Source organism: Falco naumanni, chromosome 9, assembly GCF_017639655.2.
Source record: "Falco naumanni isolate bFalNau1 chromosome 9, bFalNau1.pat, whole genome shotgun sequence".
NCBI classification, from domain to species: domain Eukaryota; kingdom Metazoa; phylum Chordata; class Aves; order Falconiformes; family Falconidae; genus Falco; species Falco naumanni.
Genome location: NC_054062.1, coordinates 31,901,212 through 31,913,903, shown reverse-complemented (window position 1 = coordinate 31,913,903; position 12,692 = coordinate 31,901,212). Strand labels below are relative to the sequence as shown.

Below are 12,692 nucleotides of genomic sequence, written 5' to 3'. Positions count from 1 at the left end.
TTGGCAAAGTCTGACAGAAATCCAGTGTAAAGAATCTTGAAGTGGATTTTTTGAGTTAAGATATTCTGAATTTGATGTACTCCCCCAGTAACTACACTGGATGCTGAGAAAGACATTTAAAGGGTAATGGGCAGAGCCTGGGAACAGACAGGGTAGTATTTGTACGGCACTATTTCTGTCTTTGTAGGTAGGCTTTGAATGCATGATGGAAAGGATGGTGCTGAGATAAGTTTTAGCTGTGTTGGAAGAGGTGGCAGCCATCTTCCCAGGAGGTCAAAGCTGTGAATTAACACTGCTCAGAAATGACCCACTGTGTTAGTTGAAGCCAGCAGCTGGAGAGGATGCAGGCATAGAAGCAAGGAGCTGGTGAGGTAAAACAGGATCCAAGTTGGAAAGAGGAAGTGTGTCTTCTGTATGGCAGGTTAGATAAAGTTGTGCAGTAGATGTCTGGCTGCTCTGCTTGAACCATAACCATAACCACCAGGGTTGTTAGGAGTTGTTGGGGATTTTGTTGGGTTTGTGGTTTGTTGTGTGGTTTGGGGTTTTTTGGGGGGTTTTTTGTGGTTTTTGTTGTTGTTGTTTGTTGTTGTTGTTTTGGGGTGGGTTTTTTTTTTTCTTTTTATTTCTAATCAGCTTATTAAAATTCACAGAGGAGATCAACTCTGAAGTTCTGTGGAGAAGCAGCAGCATGGAAGTGTCTTAGATAAACTGCAGACTGTTTGGTTTTCTTGCATCTTAGGTCAGATTTTCTGGACCAAGTGTTCCTGAAGTATTATACGAGGGCACAGTTGTAAAGCTGCATTCTGTGAACCCATGGAGAAGTAGGAACCCTGAGTTTAAGCAAAGGTGCCTATGTTTTGCTCTCTTTTAGATGTTACTGCTTTGCGCAGTGGGAGAAGACATTGTGAACCTGGGATGTGTGGGAAGAGAGCAGGTGCTTCCAGCTCTGAATAACGCTGATAGCCTGCTAAGTGTCTTTGTCCACAGCATTTCTTGGCAGCTGTAACCCCCTAGACTGTCCAGGCATCCCCACCATAGGTCTGTCCAGCTCTCCTGTGCTTTGCCCTCCTCCAGTACCAATAAGCACAGGGAGGAGAGATGGTGCAACAGGAGCAACAGAGAGTCTTGGCTATGTATCAGTGTTCATCTAGAGGTTCTTCTGTTGTCAAAGGTTAGTTTATCTCACCAAACAGATCCCTGCTAGCTCAACAGGAAAGAAAATTCCATTAATTTGTGTTTTTTCCTGAAGATTCAGGGAGTCTTAGCAAATTGCTTTCATTTCTCCTTTCTCTTGGGGAACTGTTTGTCTAATGCTTTGAATAAGTGAACTTCATGTTGTTTCTGTATAAAACATTTCTTCTAGTTGGTCACCCAGTCAGTGGCTCTTCACTCCTCGTACAATATCTCTGGTGAGATTGGTTTTGTGCCATTTTTAGTCATCTTCCATAAGGATAAAATTATGTGTTGGCAGCTACAAATAGAAGCTTTCTGCAAACTGCATGCAAATGTTAAACACTACACTTAAACTGCTCAGGCAGCACATTACATACTAAGTTTATCTAAACATCTTTGAGAATTTGACACTTTTCACATTATTTTGCCCATTTTTTTCCCATATGTGCTCTTTACTACTGAACTGAAGCAGTAGTTGACAAACTATAATTCTGTGTTCTGTGTATCTTGGGGGGTGGTATGACAGTAGCTGCTGTTCTCTCATAGGTAGTATTGGTAACAATGTGATAATCTAAAGTCTTCATCGCCATGTGTGTTGCTCTGATGAAAGCTTCATTGCACGCTTGTTCTTTTCCACTCTGTTAGTGCCTCCTTATGATTGTATATCTTCAATGTAAAACATCTAGCCAGCTTTATCGCAGACTTCTCTTTTCACTGAAGGAACTGTGGAGTCCATTGAAGTTCATATAATATCCTTGGGTTTGTCTGAAAGACCACTCATTGTTTTGACAGCAAAGCATCTTCTTTTGGAGACTAGAACTGGGATGCTTTGTGTCTTAAATACCAGTGGCTTGCTTTTTGAATGAAATGTAAACAGTCTAATCATTGTGCTTCAAAATACTTGTTAGGAAGCAGAGATGCTTAACCTGTAGCCAGCCAGCCCAAGCAACCATTTAACATGCCAGTATGAGGAAAAACTGTTTTCATGAACAACATTGGATGTGTGGAAGAAATTACATGATATATAACTTAATCTCTTGAAAAACACCTCAAAAAAAAATCCAAAACCACCAACCCCCCCCCATCAAAACTAAACAAAACCCACCACCACCTGAGGAAAAAAAACCCAATCCAAACCAAAAAAAACCAAGATAAACTTAAGAAATCAGGGAAATGCAGCAAAAATTGACATTATTGTAGGTATTGTATATTTTTGGAGAATTATGAAGGGTATGCACAGAACTGCCGCTAGCCAAGCATTGCTTCTGAGGGTATGTTTATATAGCATATGAAAATAAATCAATTTTTCATATTTTATATGAAATTATTTTTATCAATCAAAAGAAAAAAGTGGCTGTTAGAGAAAATGATGTCTTAAAAAAATGTTGTTTGAAAGTGAATATTTGTAACTAGCATCTTACTAATGCCTTCTTAAGTTCTTCATTTGCTTTGCTGGACCTATCATTATGTGTAAAGGCCAAAATGAAAAAGAACAGTTATTTGTATTTTCCAATGGCTTAAAATGGACTGAAAGAGGCTTGTAAGGAAATACACCATTTATTCCAGCATTCAGGTAAATCTTTTCAAAGAGAGGAATAGCATGTATCTTTGTGTTCTTATGAATATTAGAGCTGGATTTTTTTTTTTTTAACATGTAACTGTGTACTCGAAGGATCAGAAAATAGGTACTTCTCTACAGAGATTGTGTTTTGTCCTTTGTTTTAGTCAGAACAGTTTCAATGTAAAGTGATAGTACTAGTCTGTAAAACTGATTACAAGTGAGTTTTCATGACAATCCCACAAGTAGGTAGGTTGAATTAGAAAACAGAAATATTACAAATCTACTAAAAAAGCATTACAGGAAGGTACACTGAGAGTTGGTTAAGTTTATTTTTTAAAACACTTTGTCTTACAAGAAGTTTTTTGCTTCACTTTTGCCTGCTATTGTAGAAGGTGATTCTTTTTGAGTAGGAAATAAGGTCAGATGCAAAGGGCTCAGACACTTCTGTACCCAATTCTGCCTGGCCCTTGAAGAGGAACTTGGGGTCCTGAGTTTGGCACTGGGGTTTGCTGTTTGGTGCTGGTGAACATCTGGGTGAGTAGGACAGCAGAGTGAGTGCATCCATACCTGTTTCACCTCCTGTGCCTGAGCACTGAATCCCAAGATCTGAGCTCTGATGCTCTGGAGATTTCCAGTCCTACCCTGCTACATTGGTTTCTGGATTAGTTCTGGAAAGGAGGCACTTCCATTAGTGGTTTTCAAAGCTTGATTTTTTTTCTCTAAATATAGGTGTCTTTGGAAACAAAACTTAATTAAAAGGCAAAAGCGGCAAGCTGGTTGTGGTGGTTTTCACATGGTAGCCTTGCAGTTGAGCACTTGCTAATGAAGTGAATGAGTGAAGTTAAGTTGTGCCCTGTTGCAGCACTGACGCTGTGTCCTGGTGCTGCAAGAAACACTTGTAGCTGGCAACAAGCACTTGGGAACTGACTGTGACTTTTTGAAGAATGGCTGCCGAAGTCTGTCCAATTCCAATTCCCAAATGTTAAAGTTACCTATTCTGATCAGTGTACTCAACCTGGTGAACAAACAGAAAAGCACCTGCAAAGCTGAGGTGATTTTGAGTTAAGTGCCTGCTGAGGACCTTTTACATTTTTAGTCTCCAAAAACTGAAATTTTAAGTCCAATCTTAGGAACACACATCCTTCTTTGTATTTGAGCATATGTAATTTAGAGCACTGTCTTTTCCTTCAGAAAGACACTGCATACTCTGGTGATGATTTAGAAAACAGCCTTCATAGATGAGTATTGCTTCGTCTAACCCAAGATGGGGTCTGTGCCCAGTTATGCTTTAAAGCAAGGCCATTATTGTGGCAGTTCAAGCTGTTAAGATGATTGGGGCCCTCAGTTCTTTGTGTTTTCCTTTTTTTAGAATCTCTTCATAGCAGTGGCAAGGAACATCAAGGTTTGTTATAAAGCAACTTGTAGCAGTTGTGTGTAAACTTTTTACTGTGAGGAGGCCTGTTTTTCTTGATATGGAACAGAGTATTTAATGATGCTCGGCCATAGATCTACTTATAAAATAGAACCAGATCAGTATGTACTTGCTGCTCATAGAGCAGATTTTTTGTCTGAGATATTTTATTTTTCCTGCTTTCAGTATATTAACTTAGGCAAAAACTCCCTATATCAGGATGTTTTTGAAGTTTCATCCTACTGGGTCAGTAGCCAGAGTGCTTCCAAGTATTTTTGGTGATGTTAGTTTTTACACGTGAAGTTTACTTTCATTCACTGGAACAACTTCAAAATAAATCTCACTTCTGTAAATTATATTCAGCATTTGGGAGTCACTTATCCAGTCTCCAGTACAATTGCCAGCTACCTACTATATTGGATTTGAAATACATTCCTCTTAACTTTTGCAGGACCAGGATTACCCCACAGATGTTTGAGTGCTGCTCTATTGAATCCAATTCAGTGCAGCTGGAAGGTTTCTAAGTAAATTCTAGTAAAACCGATTTATGTGATTCTCTTACAGTGACCAGTGTGAAAGCAGACCTCTTCAGCTTATGCAAATATCTTTAAAGATTCTTGAGATAACCCAGAAGCATCAGTCTCCTTGGGTAGACTGGAGACTGGTCTACTATTTTCCTATTTTATGTTTTATTTGAATATGAGTAATTGAGGCTGGCTTAAAAAAAGGGATTCATACTTAATATGGTAGTAATTGTTTGAGGCAATTACGGCTTTGATCACTGGTAGTATCCTGTATCCTAGAAGCAACAGCAGTAGATAAATATGTTGCCTCCTGCAACCTGGTTACTGGAATCTTAATGTGCCAGTGAATTGAATGGCAGAACTCCCAATTTCATCGAGAGAGTTTTGTCTCATTAACAAAAGTTGATCTCCTAGGAAAAGCCTTGTTAATTTCAGATACTAACGCCTGCTTACATAAATCCACTTGAAAGATCTGACCTTCCTCTCATTAGTCAGAAGATAGCCATGTACAAACAGATGGGTTGCTGGTTGCTTTTAAATCTGCTCCAGTACCACTGTTGCCCATTCCTTGGCCAATAGTAATCCTGATATATTTTAAAGAGGAAAACACATTTTTGCTAAGAACTGAGTGTTTTGAATGAATTTATTACGAATTACTAAAGATGTCACCTATTTGGAACAAAATAAAAATTTTGATGTTTATATGTCTTTCTACTTGAAATGGCAAGTTTTGTCATCAACAGCATACTATTGTTGCTTGGTAAACAAAGTGAAGTTTTATATAGAATTAACATTTTGCAGATAAAAAAGAATGTGTCTAAAGAAGAATTTAAAAATAACTAATTGATGAAATCAAGTGGTGTGTTTCCAGAAGAAGACTCCTCAGATGTTGGATTTGAAAAATGAGGAATTACCTGTTTTGAAATGGGGGAAATACCAGAATGAAAATAAAATCTCTGCAAAAAAAGTACTGTTAACAACAATAATTTAGGTACTGTTCTCTCTCTTCTGAAATATTTTTACATCTGAATAGTTTATTGCACAATACACTTGCCATGTCTGCAGAAAGGTAATAGCGCACTACTGTTACAGTCCTGGGGTCTGTGTGCTTACAGCTTTTGGCAATCAAGCCATAGGAGACTGTCTTACAGTACCCTATTATTGCCTTGATACAGGGACATGTACAGGACTATAATTAAAATTGGTTGCTCTTTATAAGTTAAAGAGAAAAATTACTTATCTTCTACTTCCCTTGTTTATTTACTTTAATTAGTCATAGATAGCAAGGTTAGAAAAAAGCAACATCATACATTTATCTTGGATTAGCACACTGAAATGGACAATTAGTACTTTTAGAAACTTTGAAAATGAAAATAAATGAGATGAAACTGTATTGGTGAGTAAATCTTGGTAGGTGAGTGTTGTGATTTAATCCCAGCCAGCAACTAAGTACCACGCATCCACTTGTGTGCACAAACCCCCCACCCCCAGTGGAACGGGGAGGAAAGCTGAAAATAGGTGAAACCTGTGGGTTGAGATAAAAACAGTTTAATAATTGAAATACAGTGAAATCTAGTACTACTACTAATAGTATTAATAATAATTGTAATGAAAAGGGAGATGACAAAAAGAGAAAGAGAAATAAAACTCAAGGGGGAGGGGGGGAATCCCACCGCAAAAACCCCAAGTGATGCACAATAATTGCTTACCATCTGCTGACCAATGCCCATCCCTGAGCAGCAGTCAGCCCCTCCCAGCTGACTTCCACCAGTTTATATACTCAGCATGATGTCCCATGGTATGGAATTTCCCTTTGGTTAGTTTGGGTCAGCTGTCCTGGCTGTGTCCCCTCACAACTTCTTGTGCCCCTCCAGCCTTCTTGCTGGCAGAGCCTGAGAACCTGAGAAGTCCTTGACTTTGTATAAACATTACCTAGCAACAACTAAATCATCAGTGTTTTATCAACATTGTTCTCATACTGAAAAACAAAATTAAAATCCCACTCTAGCACTAGAAAGCATCTAGCACTAGAAAGATGGAATTTGGGGGAGAGGGAGAACAAGTCATATCCAGGGCAATATGCTCTTCCAGTAATCTGTAGCGAATACCATGTGTCCACATGTACTGTTATCTTTTGATTTTAACTCGCTGGTGGTGTGGGTGTAGGTTCTGTTGTACGATTAGCAATTTCCAGCTTGCTTTCATCCTTTGAAGATTTTCTAAAACTCTTGATACTGACAGTTTAAGGAACAGTGTTATTGCATATGTGCTGTATAGCTTTGAGTTTTATTGTGAATATTTAAAAGGTTATTCTGATGGAAAATCGTTTGTTCTTCTAGCTGATTTTGTTTGGTATTTCTTTTTTTCATGGTGCTTAGTTTCATAGTAGGGTGATCCATACAATGTTATTGATTTTTATAACTGGATTGTAATTCTTAAATATAACCCAAGACCAGTTAGTAACTTTTCATAGTTTTACTTGGCTGAGAGCCTTTGACAAATCATGTGGGTTTTTAGGCTGAACAAGACAATGGCCATCCTCTTCCTGCCTTTGCCAATCTGCACATTGAGGTCCTTGATGAGAACAATCAGAAGCCTTACTTCACAAGATCTACATATGACGGCTTTATTCTCGAATCCTCCCCAGTGGGAACGACCATCAGTGATAACCAGAATCTGACTTCTCCACTACAAATCGTAGTGTTGGACAACGATGTGGAGGAGGTATGTTTCATTCCTTTGTAGTGTCATATTGATATTCACGTTTTTATTATTTTCAGTTCTTTTTTTCATTTACTTGAGCCAAAACCATTTTGATGAATAAATCAAATTAATATCGTTGCCATGGTTTCTTTTTGGTTTTGTTCTGAGTTCAAATAGATTTAAAAGTGTGTCTGAACTGAAAAACTAATCTGTATTTTATTCAGCTCTCCTTAAGATTGTGTTCTGATAGAGTTTATGAATGTTTAGTGCAAAGAGGAAAATAATTTCATTTTGTGAGAAGGATGAATCTGCCACACAGTGTGGGGAAATAGGAGAGATAAGCTCAAAGGGGAAGGAAGTAGTAGTTTGAACAAACCAGAAAGATGAATGGGAGGGCAGGAAACCGAAAGTTCAATCCAGTCTTTGCTCTGCCTAGATTTTGATACTAACATTACTCCTAGTAAAAACTGGGCATCTTCAAAAGTATAGTAACCAAGTAGTAATGATACCTTGTCTCTAGGACAAATGTTGTGTTCTCACCGTGGCTGTTGCCATTATGTGGGTTTTGGTAGTGTTCTTTTTCCTCTAATTACTGTTGTCTCTCCAGTTTTCCCCTTTGTTCTTTTTTTGTTTCTGTTCTCTTGTTAACGTCAGATAAGTAAGGAAAGCTAAGTTGTAGGCATAGGTTTTGTAATGATATTTATAGTAAATGCAAATACTCTGTGGTAGAGTTCTTAACCTGATAGTCTAAAAACAATCTTCTGTTTTTGACATAGGCAGAGTGATTATTTCTGAGACACACGGGAGGCTATTGTCACTGAAAGGTGCTTTCTACATCACTGTCTGTATTAGAGTGATTTATTGTCCTGAGAAGCTATTTAAAGCCCAAACTCATGTAGAATATCTCCTTCCTATCTATTAAAATATCTCTGTCAATTTACGGGCATTCATAAAAATTGTTTGAAAAGCAAGTGCAAATGACTGTTGGATCTGGCTTTCTTAGAGGCTGGATAAAAGGTACGGAATAAGTGCATGTGGCAGTCATCAGTAGGTGTTGCTGATGATTTGTATTACTTGTGAAATACTCTTGTTCAGCATTGCTTTTATTAAACAGCAAAGCAGTTTTCCTGTTTGATAAAATTAATGCAGTCTTGTAGGTTGCTTAATATAGACATAAGAAAGGTGTGCAGGCATCAGGTATGGGTTTATATTTACAGTACATTGATTGTGTTGTATAAAACCTGTTCATCTAATGTGGTCCAGAACACAAAAGAAAAACAATCTTGTGAGTTAGTGTCCATAGTTCTAAGTCCTTTTTAAGCTACTAATTTGAGAGATTTTCTTGGAATGCTGCTTGTAGTTCTGTGATCCTTCTGCATATTAAACAAAAAACTGTGGGCATATTTTGAGATGTTTTTAGCCTAAGCAAGTTTCTGTCTGTTTGCTTTTCTCCACACCTTCATGAAAGTAGTAGTAAACCCCTTTGGTTCAAATATGCCTTGGTGCATATCTGTTACAAAAATCTGGAATTTTAGGGCACTACTTATGACCACCCTATGACACACATGACTGCATATTAACTTTACAAAAATGCACAGAGAGGCTATTTATCATCTGAAGAGTGGAAGACTGAAACCGAGCAAGTTTTGTCTTTGAGACTGGTAGACTTACATGTTAGAGAGGTATGATTTGAAACTCAGAATACATTTTTTGGCAAGCTGGAGAGCTTGCTAGGAACCATTTTTGCCTGGGTTGCTACACTGCCAGTCTGGGTGATTGACAGCTGTAAATAGCATAAAAATCTCACTGTTAATCCTCAATGTGCTGCTGGTGTTTCTCTGTCTGCAAGTCCACCAGTGTTCCAGGGACTGAGATATTTGCCCTCAAGGTTTTGTAGCTGCAGTGACCTAGGAAAATCCTACTTTGCATACAAAGCCTGGAGTGGTAAAATAAATCACACAGCATGGCTGCTGCAGGAGGGGCTGAATCTGTTGTGCTTGAAATAATTCAGAGCAGCTGTTTTAATTAAAGAGAATTCAGTGTCCTAGTTCAGACACTTAAATTTATGTGGCAGTTTTCCATGCTGGTGTTTTTCTGGGAACTCTCTCCTCTTTCCTAGTAGATGATACTGTTACACTAAAGAAACGACAGAAGGACTTTGAACTTCATTAACCTCCAGAGGTTTTTCAGGTGGTAATTAATAGTGCACTAATTAACCTTTCTCTGGCAGTTGCACAACTCTACCCACAAGATGTCAACAGCAGATTTGATAATACAAGGTTCTTTGGTGTAACTACATGTTAGTTCATATACAAGACTGAAAATCAAGATTACTTTGAACTGTTAAATTCTGAATTTGGGCTGACTCTTCGGATGAATTATGTAACTCCCAGGTAATCAGTATAGTACATTGCATTTGTATACTCTCAAACTGCAAATGTTTAATTTCAAAATCTTCTGCATGGAAGAGTAATTTGTTCCTTTAATATAAACTACTTCATGAGATTTTTAATGTAATCCTGGTACTTATGCCACCTACCAGAAGTGCTTTCTGTTACTGATTTTGTCAGTACAAGTTCAATACTTCTGGTTTTGAAGGCTGCTCTTAAATTCATCACAAGCAATTTGACCATAGGTCTCCACATTTTATTGTTGTGTAGTGCATTGGCATGTTCCCATGAAGTTATCTCAATATTTGGATAATGAATAGGGCAGTTCATTAATACACTTGTGTTTGCCTGCAGTAGAAATTTCAACATAGACATGGCCCAAATATTTGTAGTTTTAATTACATCACTAATAATAAAAAAACCCATGTTTAATCTGCAGCAGGTATTTCAGTTGGGAGCACTAATATGATTTAAATAATCTGCATCCAAAGATGATGAAAAACAGGTTTATCATCTTGAACACAGGCTGCTTTAGGCAGCTGATTAGAAGTTGTTACATATTTCTGTGTCTCATTGCAAATATACCTGACATTTCATATCTACAGGAAATAACCATTCAAGGGTCCAAAAGTATTTCCTAGTGAAATTAACACTTGTTTGTTTTACTTCATGGTTTTATTTTCATTGGTTAATGAATAACAGGAGTGTGGTTAAAGTAGTGAAAATCTAGTATAGTCACATGACACAAAATGAGACAGAGCCAAAATTGAATTATTTTTGTTTATTATGAAAAAGTGTAATATTTCAGTGTTGCATGATGCGTAACTGCTAAAGATTTCTAGACTGGGAAATGATGTGGCATAAAGACTGAATTTTGACACCCCATCCCCCACCCCCAAAGTGAGGACAAAATAATGAAGATCTCGGGCCCTGCTGGGATGTAGTACCATGTGCCAGGGGAGATGGGCTGTGGTGGAACCTGGCTAGTGGCCCTCATGTTCTGTGCTCCTTGTGCCAGGATGTCTCTGTACCTGCAAGGCCACTTTCCTTAGGTATGGGGGGATAAGGGCCAGCGGCACAGCCATATGTACTCATTACCAAGCCTGGGAGATACAGGGGGAGAGGAGGAGAGCTCTGTCTCAGCAACCTGAACAACTCAGAGAATCTGCTGCCAGATTCCGTGGCTGTATCCATCTTCTCTCTTGCATGTTTTGTTCATGCTTAAGGCCAACCAGATCCGATTCGTCAGATACACCAGAGTTGATGCATCCTCTCTCTTTCTGGAATGCTGTAGACTTATCTCACAATGTACAGAGATCTACCTGCAGCCACAGAGATGATGATCAACCTTGCCCTAGGGTGGAAGTGCTCTGTGCAGTTTCCTGTTCCTTTGGCACCGCCTGGCTCATGCCAGCACAGCTCTTTCCAATTCTATGAAATGATGCAGCTGTAACGTAGATTGAGGGAGTGGAGAATGAGATCTAACTGCCTGTGTGTTAATACATGTGTCAGCAGTTCATGTAGTGCTTATAACCTTTTATGGACATGTGACTGCCAGCAAAATAAGGCTGTGAGTGCTGCAGTTGCACATAACTTGCATGTAAAATGGCCAAGCAAACTAAAATGACAAGTACCTTGTCACTGGGACTACATGGTAGCTCAGGGTGGGTTAGTAAGCACAAGTAATGCTTATTAACTTCTACAGGTCTTAACGTTCTCATGGCTTCGCTGTATCTTATTAATGTATTTACTAAGTAGGGATTGATGATCCCTTGCGCATGTTAGTTCCAATAGTGACACTGTCTAAATGTAATGTATTCAGTCTTCTAATTGACAAATCAGTTGAGATTGTATTTCATATTAAAGTAACTTTTTATCCTCAGATAAAGGCATGAAGAAAGTGGTCATCTGAACTGTGTGTCTTAAGAAAAAAAGAAAACATTCTAAATTTAAACCCTGTGAGAATTATAATAGAGTCCTGCTATAAACCTTCCAAAAATTAATTTATAGATGTGACATTGCAAACAGACCTTTAACTAGAGCAGCACTGCCAACTGCTGATATAATTAAGTGGTCTGTTTGAATGGCATAAATTAAATTAAGCCACATGTGTACCTTAAGACCAGAGTAAACCAAAGCTGAGATGAGAAATTTAAACAGTATGATCTGATAGCTGTTTACAGAAGGCTTCCCAAGCTCTTGATTCCTTACTCTTTTGATTCCATGGGAGAGTACTAATATCTTCTACTCTGGTGGTTAGGATTGGTGAGTTACACAGTAAGTGTCTTACTGCCTTGTATGCTAAATCTGTTGAATCTATCTTAAAAAAAGAGAGAAATAAACCCAAGGCTGTAAGTTCCTAGTTAAAAAGAAGCTAATCGGCATTCATATCCATTACATACTGCTCTACTACTAAGGTGTTTACTGATACCACATGCAGTGTCTTGATAAATAAACTCGGAGGAGTGTAAGGTAATTTGTGCATTGCTCATTAGAGCACAAAATTGATGTCATGTTTATAAGGTGTGCCAGCATGCGTTCAAAAGCATTTAATTTGTCCCAGCACACATTCAGAAAAGCATCTGTGCAGTAGCCCTGATGTTTCTGCAGGTGCCTACAGCCCAGCACAGCATCCTAGGGCAGTGGAGCGTGACACAGGTCAGTTACTACTATAGGTTGCTCTCCAGATCATTTTCTACCAGACCAGTTTCTTGGTTTTATGCTTCCGTTGTCTATGAAGTTGAAGTCAAACTAAGTAGATGGTTACTCAGCATCTGTGTTACCAGGGGGCTAGTGGGAAATGTTAAAGATTGATTATTTTACATAAAGGCATCTCAGCAGCAGCCCAACAGGACAGAGCAAATATTGGATGAAATAACTCTTAAATGTAATTACAAATGCATGTTCTGGATTTTCAGTGATATATCCAG

The 12,692-nt window shown here is 38.4% G+C and overlaps 1 protein-coding gene across 8 annotated transcripts in view; it reads left to right on the top strand.

The window, feature by feature from the left end:
* Positions 1–12,692, top strand: part of PCDH15 (protocadherin related 15) — a 443,015-nt gene that overhangs the window by 238,295 nt on the left and 192,028 nt on the right. For all 8 annotated transcript variants that reach the window (XM_040607327.1, XM_040607329.1, XM_040607326.1 and 5 more), the window contains one exon: positions 7,187–7,393. In XM_040607327.1, coding sequence (XP_040463261.1) covers positions 7,187–7,393 — 207 coding nt within the window. The remainder of the gene's footprint in view (positions 1–7,186; positions 7,394–12,692) is intronic.